Source organism: Hyla sarda, chromosome 8 (genome assembly GCF_029499605.1).
Source record: "Hyla sarda isolate aHylSar1 chromosome 8, aHylSar1.hap1, whole genome shotgun sequence".
In the NCBI taxonomy this organism is placed as follows: Eukaryota; Metazoa; Chordata; class Amphibia; order Anura; family Hylidae; genus Hyla; species Hyla sarda.
Genome location: NC_079196.1, coordinates 219,955,555 through 219,979,524, shown reverse-complemented (window position 1 = coordinate 219,979,524; position 23,970 = coordinate 219,955,555). Strand labels below are relative to the sequence as shown.

At 47.1% G+C, this 23,970-nt stretch overlaps 1 protein-coding gene across 1 annotated transcript in view; it reads right to left on the bottom strand.

Annotated features, from left to right (window-relative positions):
- Positions 1-3,226: 3,226 nt before the first annotated feature.
- ROGDI (rogdi atypical leucine zipper) overlaps positions 3,227-23,970 on the bottom strand; it is a 25,111-nt gene continuing 4,367 nt past the window's right edge. The window contains exons 2-11 of the mRNA XM_056537134.1: positions 16,954-17,025; positions 16,618-16,700; positions 16,487-16,541; positions 13,889-13,969; positions 13,418-13,513; positions 13,201-13,299; positions 11,066-11,179; positions 9,948-9,997; positions 7,954-8,080; positions 3,227-4,717 (exon numbers count right to left, since the gene is read on the bottom strand). Of these exons, the coding sequence (XP_056393109.1) occupies positions 4,676-4,717; positions 7,954-8,080; positions 9,948-9,997; positions 11,066-11,179; positions 13,201-13,299; positions 13,418-13,513; positions 13,889-13,969; positions 16,487-16,541; positions 16,618-16,700; positions 16,954-17,025 (819 nt within the window). The 3' untranslated portion in view covers positions 3,227-4,675. The remainder of the gene's footprint in view (positions 4,718-7,953; positions 8,081-9,947; positions 9,998-11,065; positions 11,180-13,200; positions 13,300-13,417; positions 13,514-13,888; positions 13,970-16,486; positions 16,542-16,617; positions 16,701-16,953; positions 17,026-23,970) is intronic.

Sequence of the window (23,970 nt, the reverse complement as noted above, 5' to 3'; positions counted from 1 at the left end):
CAAAACTACAACTCCCAGCATGCCCGGACAGCTGATGGTTTATGGGAGATTAGTTCTTAGGTCACATAACTATTCTAAGACAGCCGTTGGCATGCTGGGAGGTGTAGTTTTGAAAAAGCTGGAGAGCCACAGTTTGAACCCCACTGGTCTAAGACCTGATCAGCAGCTCCAAAACCCAGTGGGCCCTGAACCTGTAGATGAAGAACTCCCAGCATGTTCAGACGCAACGCAGCAGCATCTGTGGCAGCAGGAGCCTGGGATCACCAAAAACCGTCTGGGAAAACTCCATCAGTATATAAGAGAACATTCAAACAGCGATGATGATGATGATAAAAGTAACAACTTCAAAACGGAACCGGAGATCAAAGGAAAGGAAAGAAAAAGAATATAAAAAACAAATATAATATCTCTGTATACAGAAAAAAAAAGGAAGGACAAAAGTAGAACATAAACTGGGTAGATTTTTGGAGTCCACTGGTGCTATCAGATGCTGAGCCCCCTCCATTCTCAGGCTAAAATAGCATCAGCCATATTGGATCCTCTTCAGATGACATGGAGATAAGCGGTGTCAGAGATGATCAGCAGTTGCCCCTCTTTCCATATATGGTGGCATTAGATTACTAGATCTACACTATCTGAAACACGGCCTGATCAGATGGATCCAGATCTCTATAGAGAAACATGTCCTGGTCAGATGGATCCAGATCTCTATAGAGAAACATGGCCTGGTCAGATGGATCCAGATCTCTATAGAGAAACATGGCCTGGTCAGATGGATCCAGATCTCTATAGAGAAACATGTCCTGGTCAGATGGATCCAGATCTCTATGGAGAAACATGGCCTGATCAGATGGATCCAGATCTCTATAGAGAAACATGGCCTGGTCAGATGGATCCAGATCTCTATAGAGAAACATGTCCTGGTCAGATGGATCCAGATCTCTATAGAGAAACATGGCCTGGTCAGATGGATCCAGATCTCTATAGAGAAACATGGCCTGGTCAGATGGATCCAGATCTCTATAGAGAAACATGGCCTGGTCAGATGGATCCAGATCTCTATAGAGAAACATGACCTGGTCAGATGGATCCAAATCTCTATAGAGAAACATGACCTGGCCAGATGGATCCAGATCTCTATAGAGAAACATGGCCTGGTCAGATGGATCCAGATCTCTATAGAGAAACATGACCTGGCCAGATGGATCCAGATCTCTGTAGAAAAACATGGTCTGGTCAGATGGATCCAGATCTCTATAGAGAAACATGGCCTGGTCAGATGGATTCAGATCTCTGTGGAGAAACATGACCTGGTCAGATGGATCCAGATCTCTGTGGATAAACATGTCCTGGTCAGATGGATCCAGATCTCTATAGAGAAACATGACCCGGTCAGATGGATCCAGATCTCTGTGGAGAAACATGGTCTGGTCAGATGGATCCAGATCTCTATAGAGAAACATGACCTGGTCAGATGGATTCAGATCTCTGTGGAGAAACATGACCTGGTCAGATGGATCCAGATCTCTGTGGATAAACATGGCCTGGTCAGATGGATCCAGATCTCTAGAGAGAAACATGGCCTGGTCAGATGGATCCAGATCTCTATAGAGAAACATGTTCTGGTCAGATGGATCCAGATCTCTACAGAGAAACATGGCCTGGTCAGATGGATCCAGATCTCTATAGAGAAACATGTCCTGGTCAGATGGATCCAGATCTCTATAGAGAAACATGGCCTGGTCAGATGGATCCAGATCTCTGTAGAGAAACATGGCCTGGTCAGATGGATCCAGATCTCTATAGAGAAACATGACCTGGTCAGATGGATCCAGATCTCTGTGGAGAAACATGACCTGGTCAGATGGATCCAGATCTCTGTAGAGAAACATGGCCTGGTCAGATGGATCCAGATCTCTATAGAGAAACATGGCCTGGTCAGATGGATCCAGATCTCTATAGAGAAACATGTCCTGGTCAGATGGATCCAGATCTCTATAGAGAAACATGGCCTGGTCAGATGGATCCAGATCTCTATAGAGAAACATGACCTGGTCAGATGGATCCAGATCTCTGTGGAGAAACATGACCTGGTCAGATGGATCCAGATCTATATAGAGAAACATGACCTGGTCAGATGGATCCAGATCTCTATAGAGAAACATGTCCTGGTCAGATGGATCCAGATCTCTATAGAGAAACATGACCTGGTCAGATGGATCCAGATCTCTATAGAGAAACATGGTCTGGTCAGATGGATCCAGATCTCTATAGAGAAACATGACCTGGTCAGATGGATCCAGATCTCTAGGGCGCCATACCGATGTGAGGCTCAGAATTTGGCACATGCAGCATGAATGTCTAACCCCTTCCTGTGTGAACAGTGCAGGCTTGGGGGGGGGGGGAAGACGCGTAATGGCTGTCCGGGCATGCTGGGAGTTGTAGTTTTGCAACAGCTGAAGACACACTCTTTGAAAAAAATTGTAGTAGTAGAATCTATACCATGATGCAGGAATTTCTGAAAGCCAGATGCGTTTCTAATATGGAAAGGGGGGGGGGGGGGGGGTTGCGGGGGTCGGAGACATTCGTTATATATGCAATGAACCTGTATATAACAGTTTAAAAGAGTACTCCGGTGGAAATAACAGATTTGTAAATTACTTCTATTAAAAAAATCTTAATCCTTCCAGTACTTATTAGCGGCTGTATGCTACAGAGGAAATTTTTTTATTTATTTATTTTTTTAGATTTCTCTTCCGTCACAACCACACAGTGCTCTCTGCTGTCTATTTTAGGAACTGTCCAGAGTAGGAGAAAATCCCTATAGCAAACATATGCTGCTCTGGACAGTTCCTAAAATGGACAGAGATGTCAGCAGAGAGCACTGTGGTCGTCACAGAAGAGAAAACCAAAAATAAAAAGAATTTCCTCTGTAGTATACAGCCGCTAAGAAGTACTGGAAGGATTAAGATTTTTTTTTTTTTTTTTTTTTTTAAATAGAAGTCATTTACAAATCTGTTTAACTTTCTGGCACCAGTTGATTTAATAAAAATAAAATAAAAAAAACGTTTTCCACCGGAGTACCCCTTTAACCCATTCCTACTTTCCCCAGCTCAGGCTCATATATCGGAGCTTGATCCGCCTTTGCCTTCCCTTCCATTGTTCCTCGCGGGGGACCAGGTGCAGCTTCACAATGCGAGACAACGACAAGAGACAACACTGCGTCAGCCACAAACCGAGACTCCATAAAACACTCTTTATTCTAGAACACACATATATATATATTCCCATCATGCTATATACAAAAGGAAGAACACACACACAAAAAAAAATAAAAAAATTAAAGGGCATACCGTGAAGGATATAAGTGCCGCACAGTCTGGTAAGCGCCGATATCAACTTGTTCCTTGTGGCTACATAGAAAGTTCTAGAACATTCTTGCTCATAGTTACAAAAACAAACAAAAATTCACAGTATACATAGAAAAATGAAGGTGAAAAAGAGAAATATGCAAAAATATAATAAAGAATAAAATAAAATTAACTAAAAATCAGGGAGCGGCAAATCTTTCCATTATAGTTTTTTTTTCCTCATAAGTCAGTTCCATTTTGTAGTATTTCGGTCAGTAATTTTAACTAAAGACCAGGTGTGAACATCGCCTTAAAGGGGGGAGAGTCAGGATTGAATTCTTTATTTTGCGCAGCTGATTTTGCTACCTGTTCACGTCAATGGTTGGCAAAAAAAATCAGCTGACGGAAAAATATGCAGCAGACTCTGTCCGTGTGAACAGACCGGAACAAAAAAAAAAAAAGAAGGAACAGCGCCACCCCTGTCCTCAGGCTGTATGTGGTATTGCAGTTCAGTTGTTTATAGTGAATAGAGCCAAGTTGTAATACTGCACATAACTTGAGGGGCTGTTTTTTTTAAATTTTTTTTTTCCTGGAACAAATTAGCTTTATTTTTCTATTCCTGGATTAAACACTTTCATAAACTGCAACAATGATAGAAAAAATTTAAATAAAAAAAAAAAATAGGACAAGTAGAGGATCCCTTTAAATATTTTCCAGCATGTAGAGCAGAGTTTCCCAGCCAGTGAGCCTGCAGCTGTTGCAAAACTACAACTCCCAGCATGCCCGGACAGCCAAAGGCTGTCCGGGCATGCTGGGAGTTGTAGTTTTGCAACAGCTGGAGGCACACCGGTTGGGAAACACTGATATAGAGGATATGTAGTGCATTAAATATATACTATATTTATAAAATGTATTGACTGTAGTGTAGGCCTGCTTCATATCTGGGGAGTCTGGGAAAGCTGGGTGGTGGTCACCCAGCTTTCCCATGTTTATTTTTTTTATTTTTTTTTGTAACCATCACTGCCATTGCGGCACAAAAGGACATGGGGGGGGGGGGGGGGGAGCAGGATGGATCTATTGCACTGGAGAACATGGACAATTTCCCTTCTTCGCCACTGCACAGGGCAGGGTTAAATGACTAGTGACTATACATGACGTGACAGCATTCATGCGTTAAGGTTTCTGCACTGCCGAGGACATGACGTACTGAGGGTCCCATCGCTCACGTCTACGTCCCGGCTCCAGCAAACCATAGTCCTTGCTTGTAATAGACACATCCTCAGCCCGGCAGACACAGCGCCTCTTTCCTATACGGCTCCCGGAACTTAATACGGTCGGAAGTTCCAATAGCTGGAAAATATGGAGATCTGAGAAGAGAAGGAAGCACCCGTTACTGGTGTGTAGGCAGAACTTGAACAGCTCCCCCTAGTGGCCAGGTGGTATAAAAGCACCATGCAACTCCATACAGCATTGTTTTATTTGGGTACAGCTGCAGTCATTTGTTTCATTACTGTAATTGGGTCATGTGATCACCAGTCTGACCCACTGAAAATCACTAAGGGAGATCAAATGGCTTCTCTCATTTCTCAGAGGCCTTTTTAAAAAAAAAAAAAAATAAAGCGATCTGATTGGTTGATATGGGTAACTGGTCAACTTTTCCTCTGCACAGGTTCTGATAAACCTTCCCACTGTGCTTAATGTGTCAGAGGAAGTGGTCAGTTCTGAGTCAGCTGACTTCCTGTGATACAGGATGACATCACCCATCAGATCCCTCCTGCTAGCTTCCAGACTCCTCCCCTCCCAGATCTGTATACTGCTGCTCTCTATACGAGATCAGGATATATAGTAGTTATACACCTTGTATACACCTTCCATCTAGCTCTATCTCTTATGGGATCAGGATATAGTTCTACCCTTCAGCTCTGTATACTGCTGCTGTTATCTCTATGGGATCAGGATATATAGTAGTTATACACCTCTCTTCCAGCTCTATCTGTATACTGCTGCCTTTATGGGATCAGTATATAAAGAAATGATACACTACCCAAGGAAGTGTTCACACATTGCGGTTTTTATTTTATTTTATTTTCCCATCTGTTTATGGTCGCGATTTTCTCAAAACTGCGACAACAATGGTACCATTTTACCAGAAAATCCCAGAAAAATGTCATTTTTGCCAAGATATTTAAAAAAATCTGGAAAAAAAAATGCAACACGTGAACACAGCCTAAAGACTTTAAATCTTCATAACACAATTGTGATTATAGGTCAAAATCTCTTTCATCTCTAAAAGCCATCAAAACTGCACATGATGGGAACTGACTCCAACCCACTTGTATGTCTAATCACCAGTTCACCTAGGTGACCTCCAGCACCAGCAGCCTAATAAGTTGGCCAGGTGTAGTGATAAGACACCACAACCTCTCTCTGCACAGAGGATTCATGTAGGCAGCATTAGTAAATAATTTCACTGATAGAATTGCAATCAGTATGACTGCAAACCCATACCTGCAACATCGGCTATAATAGGTAAGCACAAGGTATACACAAGAACCTCTACAATATTCTCTAATAGCATGTGCTGCAATATATTTATATATAATATATAATATTGCAGCACATGCTATTATTAGAGAATATTGTAGAGGTTCTTGTGTATACCTTGTGCTTACCTATTATAGCCGATGTTGCAGGTATGGGTTTGCAGTCCTACTGATTGAAATTCTATCAGTGAAATTTTTTTGCATATATATTTATTATGTGCAAAAATAAATAAATAAAATAAAACAGGAATGCTTCATGGTAGTATTCTCTAACCTGTTGTTGCAAAACCACAACTCCCATCATACCCAAGACCTTACTAGACTAGTGTTTCTCAATCTGCGGCTCTCCAGCTTCTGCAAAACGACAACTGTAGTCGTCGTTATGCAACAGCTGGAGAGCCACAGGTTGGGAAACACTGACTTAGAAAAAGGCGAGAAGGGTTAAAGCGTTCCTGGTAACCAGAAGTCCCAAACACAATAGCTTCAAGTGCTCAGTTATAGCAGATATTTGCTGTATAGCAGTGTTTCCCAACCTGTGCTTCTCCAGCTGGGGCAAAACTACAACTCCCATTATACCCTGTCACCACATGATGGGAGTTGTGTTTTTTGCAAGAGGTGAAGAGGCGCAGGTTGGAGAACACTGGATGACTGCTAAAACAGGATTTAAAAAAGGGGGTACTCCGCTGCCTGAGCGTTGGCAACATTTTGTTCCGAATGCTTGGAGCGGGTGGCGGGGTCGTGACATCACGCCATGCCCCCTCAATGAAAGTCTATGGGAGTGGCTGTGCCACGCCCCCTCCCATAGACTTTCATTGAGGGGGCGTGGCATGATGAGGTGGGGGCGTGGTTGTGATGTCACAACCCTGTCGCCCGCACCAAGCATTCTAAACGAACTTCGGGTGCTGCACAGAGATCGTGGGGGGGTCCAAGCAATCGGACCCCCGCGATCAGACATCCTTTGGATAGGGGGATGAGATGTCTAGGGGCGGAATACCCTTTTAACTTTTACTTCTCTAGTCGCATCCAAAGCTACACAAAGAATTTGCCTGGTTTTCTGTTGCTGTAGAGCAGTGCATTCTGGGAGCCTAGGCAACAGGCTTGGGTTGCATGGTTGACAGCAAGGTGGGGACTTGACATGTGCTGGTTTTCAAGGTCTTGTGGCAGAATTCTAAATAAAAGCTTTGGATGTGATTTTAGAGAGAATTAAAGGGGTACTCCGGTGGAAAACTTTATTTATTTATTTTTTAAATGAACTGGTGCCAGAAAGTTAAAACAGACTTGTAAATTACTTCCATTAAAAAATGGTTAAATTACTTCCATTAAAAATCTTTACCCTTCCAGTACTTATTAGCGGCTGTATGCTACAGAGGAAATGCTTTGCCTTTTGAATTTCTTTTTTGTCTTGTCCACAGTGCTCTCTGCTGACACCTTTGTCCGTGTCAGGAACTGTCCAGAGCAGCATAGGTTTGCTATGGGGATTTTCTCCTGCTCTGGACAGTTCCTGATACGGACAGAGGTGTCAGCAGAGATCACTGTGGACAAGACAATAAAAGTAATTCAAAAAGAAAAGAATTTCCTCCGTAGAATACAGCTGCTAATAAGTACTGGAAGGATAAAGATATTTTTTTTTTTAATAGAGGTAATTTACAAATCTGTTTAACTTTCTGGCACCAGTTGATTTAAATAGAAAATACCCCTTTAAGAGGGGGCTCATTCCCTCCAAACTCATGCTCACCAAAGCGGTCAGGGGCATGATGGGAGTTGTAGTTTTGCACAGGATGGAGAACACTGCCTTATGGCACAGATTTACCTATACTTTGATGATAAACTGCATTGTGCTTTATACTTACATTCAAAGCGGTCAGGGGCATGATGGGAGTCGTAGTTTTTATAACACCCGGAGAGGCACCGGTTGGAGAAACCTTACAGCATAAAGTTACCTATAATCTGATCATGAATTTCATTGTATTTTAAACTCCAATCACATAGGAAGTGGCCGGGGCATGATGGGAGTTGTAGTTTTGCTACAGGTAAGGGATGACTGGTTTGAGGAGATGTACCTTGTCCTTTAGTTGCTGGCAGAGCTGCAGAGATACGGTGAAGAAGACCAAGGCGTCATTCAACCACGGCACCACGCACTCCACTTTATGGACTTGGCTGACCTCGAAGCGCTGGTTGTTCAGCTCACTGTGACGGGTACAGAAAATAAGTAATGAGTTCAGAGGGATCCAGCTATTCTCCAATCACATCCAGAGCTGTATTCAGAATTCTGCTACCTGCCCTTGGAAACAGACACAGGTCCTGTCCACCCTGCTGTCAGTCATGGGACCCAACACACCTGTCATGTGGACTCCCAGAATGCATTGCTCTATAGGAGCAGAAAACTGGGCTAATTATTTGTGGAGCTTTGGATGTGACTAGAGGAGAAAATTTAAATCCATAACTAAATTTAAATCCTTGCTTCTAGACCCTTCCCCTTCCAGATCTGTATACTGCTGTTATCTCTATGGGATCAGGATATATAGTAGTTATACACTTCCTCTCCAGCTCTGTCTGTATACTGCTGCTGCCATTTCTATGGGATCAGGATATATAGTAGTTATACACCTCCCCTCCAGCTCTATCTGTATACTGCTGCTATCTCTATGGGATCAGGATATATAGTAGTTATACACCTCCCCTTCAGCTTTATCTGTATACTGCTGCTATCTCTATGGGATCAGGATATATAGTAGTTATACACCTCCTCTCCAGCTCTATCTGTATACTGCTGCTATCTCTATGGGATCAGGATATATAGTAGTTATACACCTCCCCTCCAGCTCTATCTGTATACTGCTGCTGCTATCTCTATGGGATCAGGATATATAGTAGTTATACACCTCCCCTCCAGCTCTAGCTGTATACTGCTGCTGCAATCTCTATGGGATCAGGATATATAGTAGTTATACACCTCCCCTCAAGCTCTATCTGTATACTGCTGCTGCTATCTCTATGGGATCAGGATATATAGTAGTTATACACCTCCCCTCAAGCTCTATTTGTATACTGCTGCTATCTCTATGGGATCAGGATATATAGTAGTTATACACCTCCCCTCCAGCTCTATCTGTATACTGCTGCTATCTCTATGGGATCAGGATATATAGTAGTTATACACCTCCCCTTCAGCTTTATCTGTATACTGCTGCTATCTCTATGGGATCAGGATATATAGTAGTTATACACCTCCCCTCCAGCTCTATCTGTATACTGCTGCTGCTATCTCTATGGGATCAGGATATATAGTAGTTATACACCTCCCCTCCAGCTCTAGCTGTATACTGGCTGTGAATAGAGAAGCAAAAGTTAAATCCAGAACTACTGAGACGGGTAGTCCAGCAAGCCCTAAGGATATAAACAAAAAAATAAAAAGCACATCATATCCCCTATCCACAGTATACGGGATAAGTGTCTGACTGCAGGGGGTCCATCCTCTCGGACCCCCATCTTCCGGCACTGAGTGGAGTGGTGGACGGCGCCCGCGTACATTGCTTAGGGGTCTCCAGTGCTTCCATTGAGAATGAATGGTTGGGGGCGCAGTCCACTGCTCCACTCAGCAGGGGGAGTCAGGGCTCTGTTCTACACATCCCTGGGGGTCCCAGTGGTCAGACCCCTTGCAATCTGACACTTATCACCTATCCTGTAAATAGGGGATAGATATATCTTTATTTATTTATTTAATTTATTTTAGGGTTGGATTACCCCTTGAGTGGGGCGGAGCCTGACTAAGAATTTATGTGTCAAGCACCACCCCTTCATTGGTGGGGGTCCAAACAATGTGTCTCCAGCTGTTGCAAAAATACAACTCCCAGCATGCCCGGACAGCCAACGGCTGTCTGGGCATGCTGGGAGTTGTAGTTTTGCAACAGCTGGAGACACACTGTTAGGAAAACCCTGCCTAGTGAGTGTAAGCTCCCGGACCCCCCCCCACCAATAAGAACTTCTAATATGGCTCCACACTCTGGTTACGAGCCATAAGCAGGACACAAGGATACAGAGCGATTATACTCACAACATGGCTCCTGGATTGTGAAGGACAGAGCTGCCGGCTGGTCGGAAGTTCTAGAAGGGAAGGAAACAATAGTGAGAATACAGTAAACTGGTGCCAACTGCACTGGCACGATAGGGGCCGTGAGCTCTGCTACATCTGTGCCATGGAAGCTGTGCTTGGAGAACAGGCCCAAAGCCAAAACAACACTATCTAGATCAGTGTTTCCCAACCAGGGTGACTCCAGCTGTTGCAAAACTACAATCTCCAGCATGCACGGACAGCTTTCGGCTGATATACAGTATACAGATAGAGCTGGTGGGGGGGGGGGGGTATATAAATATTATATATCCTGATCCCATAGAGATAGCCGCAGTATACAGATAGAGCTGGAGGGGAGGGGTATAACTACTATATATCCCGATACCATAGAGAAAGCAGCAGTATACAGGAAGAGCTGGAGGGGAGGTGTATAACTACTGTACTGTATATCCTTATTCCATAAAGATAACAGCAGCAGTATAAAAAAACTTCCTCTGTAGCATACAGCAGCTGATAAGTACTGGAAGGATTAATATTTATATTGGATTTCTGACAGGTCTGACATTCCGGTGTATTTTCCGTTGATGAGACTTTGAGACTTTCCAATAAAATAGTCTCAGTTGATAAATTCCTGACCACTGCATTTTATCCTCTATTTTAGACCAAATTACTATTTCTGCGGAGAAGGGCTCTAAAGCAAAAGTTACATAAAAGTCTCAACTAAAAAAAAGACAGACTTTCTGAAAGACAAATATAGACTGCCTAAACAGTTTGATAAATGTCCCCCCCCCCCCCCCTTTATGTATCCTGATCCTATACAGATAGCAGCAGTACACAGATCTGGGAGGGGAGGGGGTCTGGGAACTATAAGGAGGGATCTTCACAGGAAGTCTGTGCTTAATGTGTCAGAGGAAGTGTCCTGGGTCAGTTAGGATTTTCTGTTAGACTGGTGATCACATGACCCATTTACAACAACGAAACAAAAACGGCACAGTTGGAATAGCGATGGTGCTGCAAATTCTGGCAGGTCTGAACACATTCTTCTCCTACCATGAGCCCTGTGGAGCAGCACCTTCTTGGGGGGGGGGGGGATGTCTTACCTTGGTGGAGTTGGGCTGCAGAGCATGTAGCTGGTAGACCAGGAGGCACAGCTTATTCACATTCACATAGAAATTCAGCAGAACGTCTGAGGGGAGCGACGGGGTGAACATTTTCTAAGGAAAAAAAAGAGAATAAATCAGACACACAACCCAAGAGACAGTAAGTGACCATCGCGAGACTGCAGAATCCAGGAGGCTGCAGAATCCGCATTCAGTCTTACTGATCGCAAAGGGGTTGGTGGTCAGGATCATGTTTTAGTATTGCAGCAAAATTACTTTCTAATCAGTGGTCTCCAGCTGTTGCAAAACTACAACTCCCAGCATGGTCGGACAGCCTTCGGCTGTCCGGCCATGCTGGGAGTTGTAGTTTTGCAACAGCTGGAGAACCATAGTTTGGAGACCACTGGTTTAAAGGGGTACTCCGCCCCTAGACATCTTATCTAGGCACGTGAGACCGTGCCGTCACGACTCCACCCCCGGGTGACGTCACCCCCCGCCCTTCAATGCAAGTCTATGGGAGGGAGCGTGATAGCTGTCACGCCCCCTCCCATAGGCTTGCATTGAGGGGGTGGAGCGTGACGTCACACGGGGGGAGGGGGGCGGAGCCGTGACATCACAATGCTCTGGCCCCGTGATCGACAGTAATCAGACCCGGAGTGAACACGCTACGGGGACTGATTTTAACAGGAGGGGGGGGGGGGGGAGGCGTGCAAGATCATGGGGGTCCCCAGCGGCAAGACCCCCGCGATCAGGCATCTTATGGGGATTTGATGTCTAAGCGCCGGAGTACCCCTTTAAACAGTTGTAGCAGAGCTGAACTTACCAACTAAAGCATGTCCAGACGGTCTGTATTTATTTGAAAAATTCTGGGGCTTGTAGTACTGCTATCAAATCATCCATTGGTCGCTGACTAAACACACCGCTATCTCTCTCTTCTCACCCCCCATACTCACTCTGCTAAGCATGAATGGGTTATTAGGAGAACGAGCCGCCGCCAGACTCTTCTAGCGAAAGATCATCTCCCTGATAGAAGGATCAGGCATGCCCAATCCTTCTCTTTATGAAAAGTCTGGAGGCCGCCATACACAGATGGGTGGGCTGATCCCTCTGTAATTGGCGGGTTTGCCCGACCGTTTTCTAATGTGTAGGAACAGGTTAAGAGGTTATCCAGGAATGGAAAAAACATAGCTGATCCAGAAAAACATTTTTTTATATATCAACTGGCTCCAGAAAGTTAAAAAGATTTGTAAATTACTTCTATTAAAAAAAAAATCTTAATCCTTTCAGTACTTATGAGCTCCTGAAGTTGAGTTGTTCTTTTCTGTCTAAGTGCTCGCTTCTGTCTCGGGAACTGTCCAGAGTAGAAGCAAATCCCCATAGCAAACCTCTTCTACTCTGTGCAGTTCCCTAGACAAGCAGAGATGTCAGCAGAGAGCACTGTTGCCAGACAGAAAACAACAACTCAACTTCAGCAGCTGATAATTATTGGAAGGATTAAGATTTTTTTTTTTTAATAGGAGTAATTTACAAATCTGTTTAACTTTTTTTTTCCCCCCTGGAATACCCCTTTAAAATCACACACACACACACACACACACACACACACACACACACACACACACACCCCAGCACCACCCCTGTCCTCAGGTCATGTCTGGCATTACAACTTGGCTTTATATACTACAATGGAACTGAGCAGCAATACCACACACACAGATGACAGATGCACCTTTTCTCACAGTCCTGTGCTGCACCGTCCCTCTGTTATTCTTACTGGAAATGAAAGAGCCAACTAGATGTTACCACTTGGAAGGAGTGTTCTTGGCACGGTCAGCTCTGATTGGATAATCTCTGACAGTGCTGGGACACGCCCCCAACAGGTAAAAAAATTTCAGTCCTACATTTCCAGTAACAACAACAGAGGAACGGCACAACACCGAGCTATAAGAATCGGCGACCCAGAGTTGTAATTCCATGAGCATACAAGACAGGTCAGGAGAGGCCAATCTTGCCCTCAGGTTGCAGCCCAGTTCCATTAAAGTGAATGGAACAAGGTTGTAATACCACACGCAACCTGAGGAGTAGAGTGGCGCTGTTTTGAATGAAATCAGCAGTGTAATAAGCAGACTTGTTACCGTCAGGCCGCTGGTGGCCACTTCCGGTAATGTCATGGTGGCGGGTGTCGTGAGGCGATTGCGGGCTCTGGTCAACTGCAGCATCACGGCGTCCATCAGCTGCGGGAGAGAAAAAAAAAAAAAAGTGGGCGACATCACAGACGGGTAACCAGATAAGAGGAAGAAACTATAGGATTCTACTGTGTGCATGTGATCGGGGTGACCCCCAGGCACTCACCTTAAGCACCTCTGACCCCGTCTGGAAGGTGTAGTTCTCCCCCCGGTTAGCGAGCAGGTAAATCGCCTGATTCACGTGATTCCTGGCATCCTGAATCTGGAGAAACAAAAATGGAGGAGACATTAGGCCTGTACACCGTATACAGCAGTGGTCTCCAAACTGTGGACCTGCAGCTGTTACAAAACTACAACTCCCAGCATGCCCGGACAGCCAACGGCTGTCCGGGCATGCTGGGAGTTGTAGTTTTGCAACAGCTGGAGACACCCCTGGTTGGGAAACACTGACCTATACTATATACTACAACATGCTGGGAGTTGTAGTTTGCAACAGCTGGAGGCACCCCTGGTTGGGAAACACTGACCTATACCATATACTACTATATAGTCCAACATGCTGGGAGTTGTAGTTTTGCAACAGCTGCAGGTCCATAGTTTGGAGACGTAAAAATATTGGGGTAAGTCTAAGACCGACCTGCTGCATCTTCCATTGTTTGTCCTCCCTGAATGCAAAGTGCAGCAGCTGATTGGTCCTCGCCACCTTCAGGTTCACTTCCTGCAAAGAAAAGAAAAAAAAAAAGTGAGCAAATCAGTCACCGATCCCGCACGAAGCGTGCAAATTTATCTGGCAGCAGAATGTTCATGATGTAGTGGAGCTGGCGGGACGACACAGCAGATCGTTCACCAGTCACCTGCGCTGCATGGCCGTTAAACGGATTATCCAGGAAGAGAGCAATTTTCTTCTAAAACCAGCGCCACCCCTGTCCTCAGGTCATAATAATAATACATTTATATAGCGCCTACAGATTCCGCAGCGCTTACAATTATGGGGTACAAACAAAGACAAGTATCAGACATAAAATTACACAATAACTATTCAAACAAGAGGTGTGGGGATATGCTGGGGGATTATGCTGGGGGATTATGCTGGGGGAATATGTTGGGGGAATATGTTGGGGGAATATGTTGGGGGAATATGTTGGGGGGATATGTTGGGGGGATATGCTGGGGATAGTGACTGGCACAGGGAGGAGGCGTCGGTGTAGTGACTGGCACAGGGAGGAGGCGTCGGTGTAGTGACTGGCACAGGGAGGAGGCGTCGGTGTAGTGACTGGCACAGGGAGGAGGCGTCGGTGTAGTGACTGGCACAGGGAGGAGGCGTCGGTGTAGTGACTGGCACAGGGAGGAGGCGTCGGTGTAGTGACTGGCACAGGGAGGAGGCGTCGGTGTAGTGACTGGCACAGGGAGGAGGCGTCGGTGTAGTGACTGGCACAGGGAGGAGGCGTCGGTGTAGTGACTGGCACAGGGAGGAGGCGTCGGTGTAGTGACTGGCACAGGGAGGAGGCGTCGGTGTAGTGACTGGCACAGGGAGGAGGCGTCGGTGTAGTGACTGGCACAGGGAGGAGGCGTCGGTGTAGTGACTGGCACAGGGAGGAGGCGTCGGTGTAGTGACTGGCACAGGGAGGAGGCGTCGGTGTAGTGACTGGCACAGGGAGGAGGCGTCGGTGTAGTGACTGGCACAGGGAGGAGGCGTCGGTGTAGTGACTGGCACAGGGAGGAGGCGTCGGTGTAGTGACTGGCACAGGGAGGAGGCGTCGGTGTAGTGACTGGCACAGGGAGGAGGCGTCGGTGTAGTGACTGGCACAGGGAGGAGGCGTCGGTGTAGTGACTGGCACAGGGAGGAGGCGTCGGTGTAGTGACTGGCACAGGGAGGAGGCGTCGGTGTAGTGACTGGCACAGGGAGGAGGCGTCGGTGTAGTGACTGGCACAGGGAGGAGGCGTCGGTGTAGTGACTGGCACAGGGAGGAGGCGTCGGTGTAGTGACTGGCACAGGGAGGAGGCGTCGGTGTAGTGACTGGCACAGGGAGGAGGCGTCGGTGTAGTGACTGGCACAGGGAGGAGGCGTCGGTGTAGTGACTGGCACAGGGAGGAGGCGTCGGTGTAGTGACTGGCACAGGGAGGAGGCGTCGGTGTAGTGACTGGCACAGGGAGGAGGCGTCGGTGTAGTGACTGGCACAGGGAGGAGGCGTCGGTGTAGTGACTGGCACAGGGAGGAGGCGTCGGTGTAGTGACTGGCACAGGGAGGAGGCGTCGGTGTAGTGACTGGCACAGGGAGGAGGCGTCGGTGTAGTGACTGGCACAGGGAGGAGGCGTCGGTGTAGTGACTGGCACAGGGAGGAGGCGTCGGTGTAGTGACTGGCACAGGGAGGAGGCGTCGGTGTAGTGACTGGCACAGGGAGGAGGCGTCGGTGTAGTGACTGGCACAGGGAGGAGGCGTCGGTGTAGTGACTGGCACAGGGAGGAGGCGTCGGTGTAATGACTGGCACAGGGAGGAGGCGTCGGTGTAGTGACTGGCACAGGGAGGAGGCGTCGGTGTAGTGACTGGCACAGGGAGGAGGCGTCGGTGTAGTGACTGGCACAGGGAGGAGGCGTCGGTGTAATGACTGGCACAGGGAGGAGGCGTCGGTGTAGTGACTGGCACAGGGAGGAGGCATCGGTGTAGTGACTGGCACAGGGAGGAGGCATCGGTGTAGTGACTGGCACAGGGAGGAGGGGTCGGTGTAGCGGCTGGAGAGGAAGATGAGTCTGGCTGCGGCATTAAGGATGGACTGGAGAGGAGAGAGTTTGGAGAAAGGAAGGACTATTAGTAAAGAGTTACAGTAGTCCAGGCGGGAGTGAATCAAAGCAATAATGAGAGTTTTAGCAGATTCAGTAGTGAGAAACGGGCGGATTCTGGAAATGTTTTTGAGATGCAGGTGACAAGAACGTGAAAGAGACTGAATATGGGGAGTGAACACATGGTCATGTGTGGTATTACAACTTGGCTTCATTCACTTAAATGGAACTCAGCTGCAATACCACACACAACCTGAGCATAGGTGTGGCGCTGTTTTTTTTTGGAAGAAATCAGCTCTGTTTTAAGCATTTTTTGCCGTGTTCTCAAGGCAGTATGTCCTCACGGAAAAGTATGGAAGGCTGTCCGCGCATGCTGGGAGTTGAAGTTTCCAGCTGGAGGTACTCTGGTTGGGAAACACTGGAGGATGTGACCCCCCCCCCACCCTGAGATACTCACCGCCTGGCACAGGGTGTCTCCTTGCAGCGTCAGGACACCTTTCACCTGGTCGGTGCTGAGGACAGAGAAGGAGCAGAGTCACCTATCGCCATCTGGGCCTGATCCAAAGCCTCTCCCGCACCATCACTTACCTGGAGCTTCCCAAGACAAAGTTCTCCTGCTTGGTGGCGCCATCTGCAGTCCCGCTGGGCAAGGTGAACCTCCGAGATGCCTCCTAATAAGGACATTGTAGGATTAGAACCACCGTATAGGACACCATAAACATGGCGGCACAACATTTACACAATATTCCGGCGTCTACAGGACAAAACCATGCCGGACTATCAGACAACAGTGCGATCATGGAGTACGAGCGCCATTCACACACTATGTGGAGGAAACTGATCGGATCCGATAGGTGAGGAAGAGCGGACGTGGCGGCAGCCATATTGTGTGAGCGTTTTTTGGTCATGTGACCCGCGGCGTACCTTTAAGATGTCCTGCAGCTGCTTGAGAACAGAGTGCACCTCCTCCTTCAGGAGCCACTTGAACTCTTCTTCCTGCAAAACAGAGGACAGAGTAAAGTTAAAGGGGTACTCCGGTGGAAAACTTTTTTTTTGTTTTTAAATCAACTGGTGCCAGAATGTTAAAGGGAATCTGTCATCAGAATCACCCGCACTAAACATGTTACACAGGCTTGTAGTGCGGGTGATCCTGATTAAAACGCTCCTTACCTGGTTAAAAATGGTTCAGCGCTTCTTCAGATATCTATATTTTTAGTTTTCTGTTATTCCCTGGCTTGGGACTCAGTGGGAGGAGTTATCATCTCGGACTCGGCCACACGTCATTCTAGATGGGCGGAGCTGCTGCCCGGCTCATGAATATTCATGAACTTACACCAAGAAAGAAGAATTAGACTACGAGGATAAGGTCATGAATATTCATGAGCCGGGGGCGGCAGCTCCGCCCAGTTAGAATGACATGTGGCCGAGTCCGAGATGATAACTCCTCCCACTGAGTCCCAAGCCAGGGAATAACAGAAAACTAAAAATATAGATATCTGAAGAAGCGCTGAACCATTTTTAACCAGGTAAGAAGCGTTTTAATCAGGATCACCCGCACTACAAGCCTGTGTAACACGTTTAGTGCGGGTGATTCTGATGACAGATTTCCTTTAAACGGTTTGTAATTTACTTCTATTTAAAAATCTTAATCCTTCCAGTACTTATCAGCTGCTGTATACTACAGAGGAAGTTATTTAGTTCTTTCCAGTCTGACCACAGTGCTCTCTGCTGACACCTCTGTCCATGTCAGGAACTGTCCAGATCAGGAGCAAATCCCCATAACAAACCTATTCTGCTCTGGACAGAGGTGTCAGCAGAGAGCCCTGTGGTCAGACAGAAAAGAAGTTCAAAAAGAAAAGAACTGTGAAGCATACAGCAGCTGATAAGTACTGGAAGGATTAAGATGTTTAAATAGAAGTAATTTACAAATCTGTAGAACTTTCTGGCACCAGTTGATTAAAAAATAAAAATTCCACCGGAGTACCCCTTTAAGGGGGCAAAGTGATGCCGTTTAGTGTATACAGCTCCTATGCAGATACAGACGCCTCCTAGCGTACGCGCTAAACACCTCTATGGGGGTCAACAGTCAGATGGAGGCCTAAACCCCTGCTCAGGTTGCACATGTAATAGCTCTGTGCTGTCAGCCCCAGGCCCTTTGCCTTGCTGTTTGCTGTCCGGGCATGCTGGGTGTCACGATCACACCCTATCGGTCCAGCCAAGACGCTAGAGAGAGTGTGATGGTGAAAGGGTTAAGGCCACCAGACCTCTGGGTATCCACTACTAGTCCCAGCAAGTCACCAAATTAACCCTTAGATAAACGTGTTTCCACCAGAGCTGCCTTCAGAAAGGTGAGCTCCTATATTTAGAGATCAAAGACCAGAGCTAATTAATTAAACATTTAATCCGATAAAAGATATCACAGTGCTGACTATATAAAAATACAGAAACAAATGACATACAGTTACAAAAATTTATAAAAGAGTTTAGCAAGACAAGTTCAGAAAACAAAAGAGGAAGTTCTTACAGCATGATGATATAGCAGTCCATGAGAGTGAGTTCCAGCTGTTCTTAGGATGGTCTTGTCAGCTTATGGCCCAGCCTTGAACACCCCGAGTCTAGCATTGTTAAATATTATATATCTGCCTTTTTGGAGGGAGACTCCATTCCCCCCTCCCCTCTGATCCCACCAGGGGGGCATCTCTGTTGCTTCAAAGGGCCTCTGACTTCAAAAGGAGATACAAACAAACAGCCAGACCCCCAATAAAATGCAATACACAAAAGGATTCACCGTCTGAATGACCCCTCACCCATGTCCTGGATAATCCATCACACACAGTTATTTATAATACACATATAGGATTTTAATAACCTGACACCTCCCCCTTATGATGGGGATAGAGAGATCTGGCCTCTCCAGGCTGATAGATCTGTCTCCCTTAACCATCTATTTCTCTTCTTGACACCACAGGCCCTGCATTCACAGGCAGAGATGGCACTGAAGGGGCCCATTTCCTCATTTATCTGCCTTTTCTTTGCAGCTAAGATCTGTGGATTGATCTCCACATCCTGAAGGGATCCCTGGCTCTTAGCTTCCTCCACTAGGTCCAGTAGGGGATCACTACCCAGCATTCCTCTGGTGCACTACATACACTGAGTACCACCTCCTCAGGGTCATAGTATGCCATATTAATGTGGTACTGTCTCGGCCTCTGACCTTTCTCATCAAGGGCAACTACATATGTGGTGGGTTCTAGGCGCTGCAGAATGGGGAAGGGATCCTCCCAGGCAGCCTGCAACTTATTCTGCCTGATGGGGTTCAGAACCATTCCCTTCTGTCCCACTTCATAGACCCGGTCCCTTGCATTGTGATCGTACCAGTACTTCTGCCTGGACTGTGCTGCTATGAGCTTGTCCTGTACCAGCCCAGTCAGTGCCGGCATCCTGTCCCTGAATCTCAGAACATACTCCACCACAGAAGTCTCAGGGGCATGTAGCCCCCCTTCCCATTCTTCCCTAACTAAATCTCGGGGTCCCCGCACTTTGTGACCATATAATAACTCAAAGGGCGAGAAACCTGTGGGCTCTTGGGGTACCTCCCTGTAAGCAAATAACAGATGGGGTAAATACTTTCCCCAGACTCTGCCCTCCGATTGTACAAATGTTTTTAGCATTTGTTTCAAGGCGCCATTGTTACCGGACACTCTGCAAACCAATGTAGAGGGTTGTGATCAGTTATGACAGTAAAATCCCTTCCGTACAGGTATGGCTGTAATTTTTGCAGAGCCCAGACCACAGCTAGACATTTCTTCTCTATGACCACATAGGCCACTCCCAAATGTCCTGCCAGGGGGGTCTCATGGGCCAACCTCAGCAGCTCTTTCCTGTACTGCCTAGGAACCACGAACGGCCTCTCTCCCTCCTGGGCCCCTAGCATGCCTTTGGAAAGGGACTCCCAGTACAAGATTTCATTTTCCCAATATACCCGATGCCCATCTGTGTCAACAGCTGTATGTTCTTGATTAGAGAAAGAAAAGGGAACAAAAGGGAACAGAAGACCAGCGCACTCTGTGCCGTTACCTCATGGGGATATGAGTAAAGTGGAACGGGAATGAAAACTGCTCACCTTTTCGTGTCGCGCTGCGAGCGCGACACCGTTGTAGGCTTTGTATAGAACTATGGTGATCCGCGGCAGCCTGTGTCCTTCCGTTTCTCGAGATAGTCGAGGCGGTTCAGTCAAGATGCGAGTTCTGTGTTCATGGCAGAGGTCACAGATTAGAAAAATCGGATACTTCTCTGGCGCTCGCAGGATCCGTGTTGGTGGTCAATCAGGTAAAGACTCCAGGTTTGATAAAGAGTTCAGTCTTTATTTCTTCATAAAAAACAGACAACGCGTTTCGAGGGGTCACCCCTCTTCCTCAGGTCATGGCCCATGACCTGAGGAAGAGGGGGTGACCCCTCGAAACGCGTTGTCTGTTTTTTATGAAGAAATAAAGACTGAACTCTTTATCAAACCTGGAGTCTTTACCTGATTGACCACCAACACGGATCCTGCGAGCGCCAGAGAAGTATCCGATTTTTCTAATCTGTGACCTCTGCCATGAACACAGAACTCGCAACATCTGTATGTTCAGCACGTTGTCTCAGCCCTTCAAGGGAAGGGTCACTGCGCAGAGCTTCCCGGAAATGCTAATTTCCCTCCCCCATCTCGTGGTATCAGGGAGCACATTTCCCCCAGGTGAACTAGCATCTCTACCTTCCTCTGCTGGAGCTTGCAAGTCGCATAGCTTGCCCCTTGCATCACCATCCTCCCTTCCTTTTAAAGCTGCAGCCCTGGCACGCTGCTGACGCGTTACCACTGCCCCCATTGGTATGCCTCCCTGGGGTTTACCTTCCTCCCCCTCAGTTCCAGACATAACAATGTTACAGGCATCATACACAGGGCTATCACTCCTTCCCTCCTCCTCCTTAGGCTCACAGGATTGGGACATATCACTCACTGCTGGTCCCTCCTCCTTAAATGTCACCAGGGGCACACCAACCCCCCCCCCCCCCAGCCCATCTCCACTAGGTTTTGGCAATGCATTGTCACCACATTTTACAAAACACCCCTTTTCACTTTAGGAAAACATTACTGGTTCAGTCACAGGTAAACATATATCAATCCCCTGCACTCCCTCCCAGTGTCTCCCAAAGTCTCGCACAGTACCTCAGAATGAACAGGGCTCTCTCCTAGCCCATCCGGTGTGCAGGTAGTGTCCTCTGGAGCATAATGACAGAGCATCCGACCCAAATCATTCCCCAGCAGAACATTAACAGGGATGTCCTCAGAGACCCCCACCTCCCGCAAACCTTTGCCTGTACCCCAATCCAGGTACACACGGGCCATGGGCACAGCAGGCCGCACACCTCCAATTCCTTTTAAAGCCGTGGTTCCTCCACGGATGATGTCCTCTGTATCCACCACTTCAGGCCGCACCAAGGTAAATGAGGCTCCAGAATCTCGCAAACCCACTGTCACCCGGTCACCCACAGTTACACTCTGCAGGTTATCCGCTCTTTTCTCCACCGCTCCGGACACCAGAAGAACGGCTGTGTGTCCTCCAGCTACTGGTGGAGAATTATTTTTGTTGGGGCAATTGGCACTCAGGTGCCCAAAATTGTTGCATCTGTAACATCGGCGGGTGTCCCCCTGACCCAATGTGGCTCCTGTTGCTTTTGGGGATGATGGCAAGAATTTCCTGGCTGGCCTGGTGGTGCTCTGTGGGTGTGTGGCTCCCCTCCAGCTTGTGCAGATCCACGCTTTGCTGTCGGTGCCCGGTTGTTGGCAAAGTCATCTCCTAGTTCTGCTGCTTCCGTTGCTGTCTTGGGCTTGCGGTCCAAAATCCACTCTCTGGCTTCAAAGCTCCGTGTTTGGAGAAACTGATCCAGGACCATTAAGTCCTCCAGGGCCTCATAGGTAGTGACTTGTAGGCCCCCAGTCCATTGCCTGAATGCAGTCCTTAGCTGACCTGCATGTTGAGTGCAGCTTTCTGTGGCACTTAGTTGCATAGTTCTAAATCTTTTCCGATAAGTCTCTGGAGTCAGATTAAAACTTTTTAGCAGGGCAGATTTTATTGCCTCATAGACCTGGTCACTCTAAGAGGGAAGCGAAGCAAACACATCCAGAGCTTTCCCTCGCAGCCGTGGGGTTAGATATCGTCCCCACTGTTCCTTAGGTAGATGGAACTGCCGGAAAACCTTTTCAAATCCCCTCAGGAACACATCCAGATCACCATCCTTCAACATGGGGAAATGTTCCAAGCGAGGTTTGTGTTCTCCTTGGTCCTGCACATCACTGCATGCAGATAAAGCCTCCCCTCTAAGCCTCAGAACCTCCAGTTCATGCCTCCGCTGGGCCTCTCTTTCTGCCGCCTCTCTCTCTACGGCTCGTGCCTGGGCCTCTCTTTCTGCAGCTCGTATCTGTGCCTCTCTCTCTGCCGCTCGTACCCCTCTCTCTGCAGCTCGTGCCTGGGACTCTCTCTCTCTCTGCGGCTCGTGCCTCTCTCTCTGGAGCTCGTATCTGTGCCTCTCTCTCAGCAGTTTGGTACTGGAGAAGAAGTTGGAGTTTCATATTGGCATCCACATTCCCAAGGTGTTGTAAGGCAGTCCGCATATAAGAGTCCAAGGCCTCATGTGGAGTACTGTCCTGATGGGGAGTAATGTTGTATTCCCCAGGAGATATCAGTCCTTGGATGGCAGTTCCAGCTGTAGGACTTTGCCTCATGTCACTCAGCTCTTCTGCACGAGCATCATACTCCACAAGATCAGCAATAAGTATGCAATTTCTTTTTTAGTGCTAAGATTTCCTTACAGGTAAAATCCAGCAAGCACAAAAAATCTCTAAATATATCCCGACGCTGCCACCAGTTGTCACGATCACACCCTATCGGTCCAGCCAAGACATTAGAGAGAGTGTGATGGTGCAAGGGTTAAGGCCACCAGACCTCTGGGTATCCACTACCAGTCCCAGCAAGTCACCAAATTAACCCTTAGATAAACGTGTTTCCACCAGAGCTGCCTTCAGAAAGGTGAGCTCCTATATTTAGAGATCAAAGACCAGAGCTGATTAATTAAACATTTCATCTGATAAAAGGTATCAAAGTGCTATATATATATAAAACAATATATAAAAGAGTTTAGCAAGGCAAGTTCAGAAAACAAAAGATGAAGTTCTTACAGCATAATGATATAGCAGTCCATGAGAGTGAGTTCCAGCTGTTCTTAGGATGGTCTTGTCAGCTTGTTGCCCAGCATTGAACACCCCGAGTCTAGCATTGTTAAATATTATATATCTGCCTTTTTGGAGGGAGACTCCATTCCCCCCTCCCCTCTGATCCCACCAGGGGGGCATCTCTGTTGCTTCAAAGGGCCTCTGACTTCAAAAGGAGATACAAACAAACAGCCAGACCCCCAATAAAATGCAATACACAAAAGGATTCACCGTCTGAATGACCTCTCACCCATGTCCTGGACAATCCATCACACACAGATATAATTTATAATACACATATAGGATTTTAATAATCAGGCCTTGGGCCTGACACTGGGAGTTGTAGTTTTGCAACAGCTGGAGGGCGCCCTGGTTGAGAAACACTGGTTTATTGACCAACGACCCCTTTGATAACAAAGGACACTTCATGGAGGTGATGACTTCTGCTCTGTTTTGGGTGTCGGTTCTCTCTGGGGAGGGCGGCCCGGGGCCCGGAGGTGTCTGGTCGGGACAGGAGCACTGTGTGTGGTGTACACAGTCCATGTTGTGGGTTTGTAGTGTGTACAGATACACAACTTGGCCGGGTTCACACACCAAACTAGGATTGAATCCAAAAAAAAAAAAAATACATTTTTTTTTTTTAAATAAATACACACAGAAGAGGTGGGAGTTGGAATTTCTGCAGCGCCCTC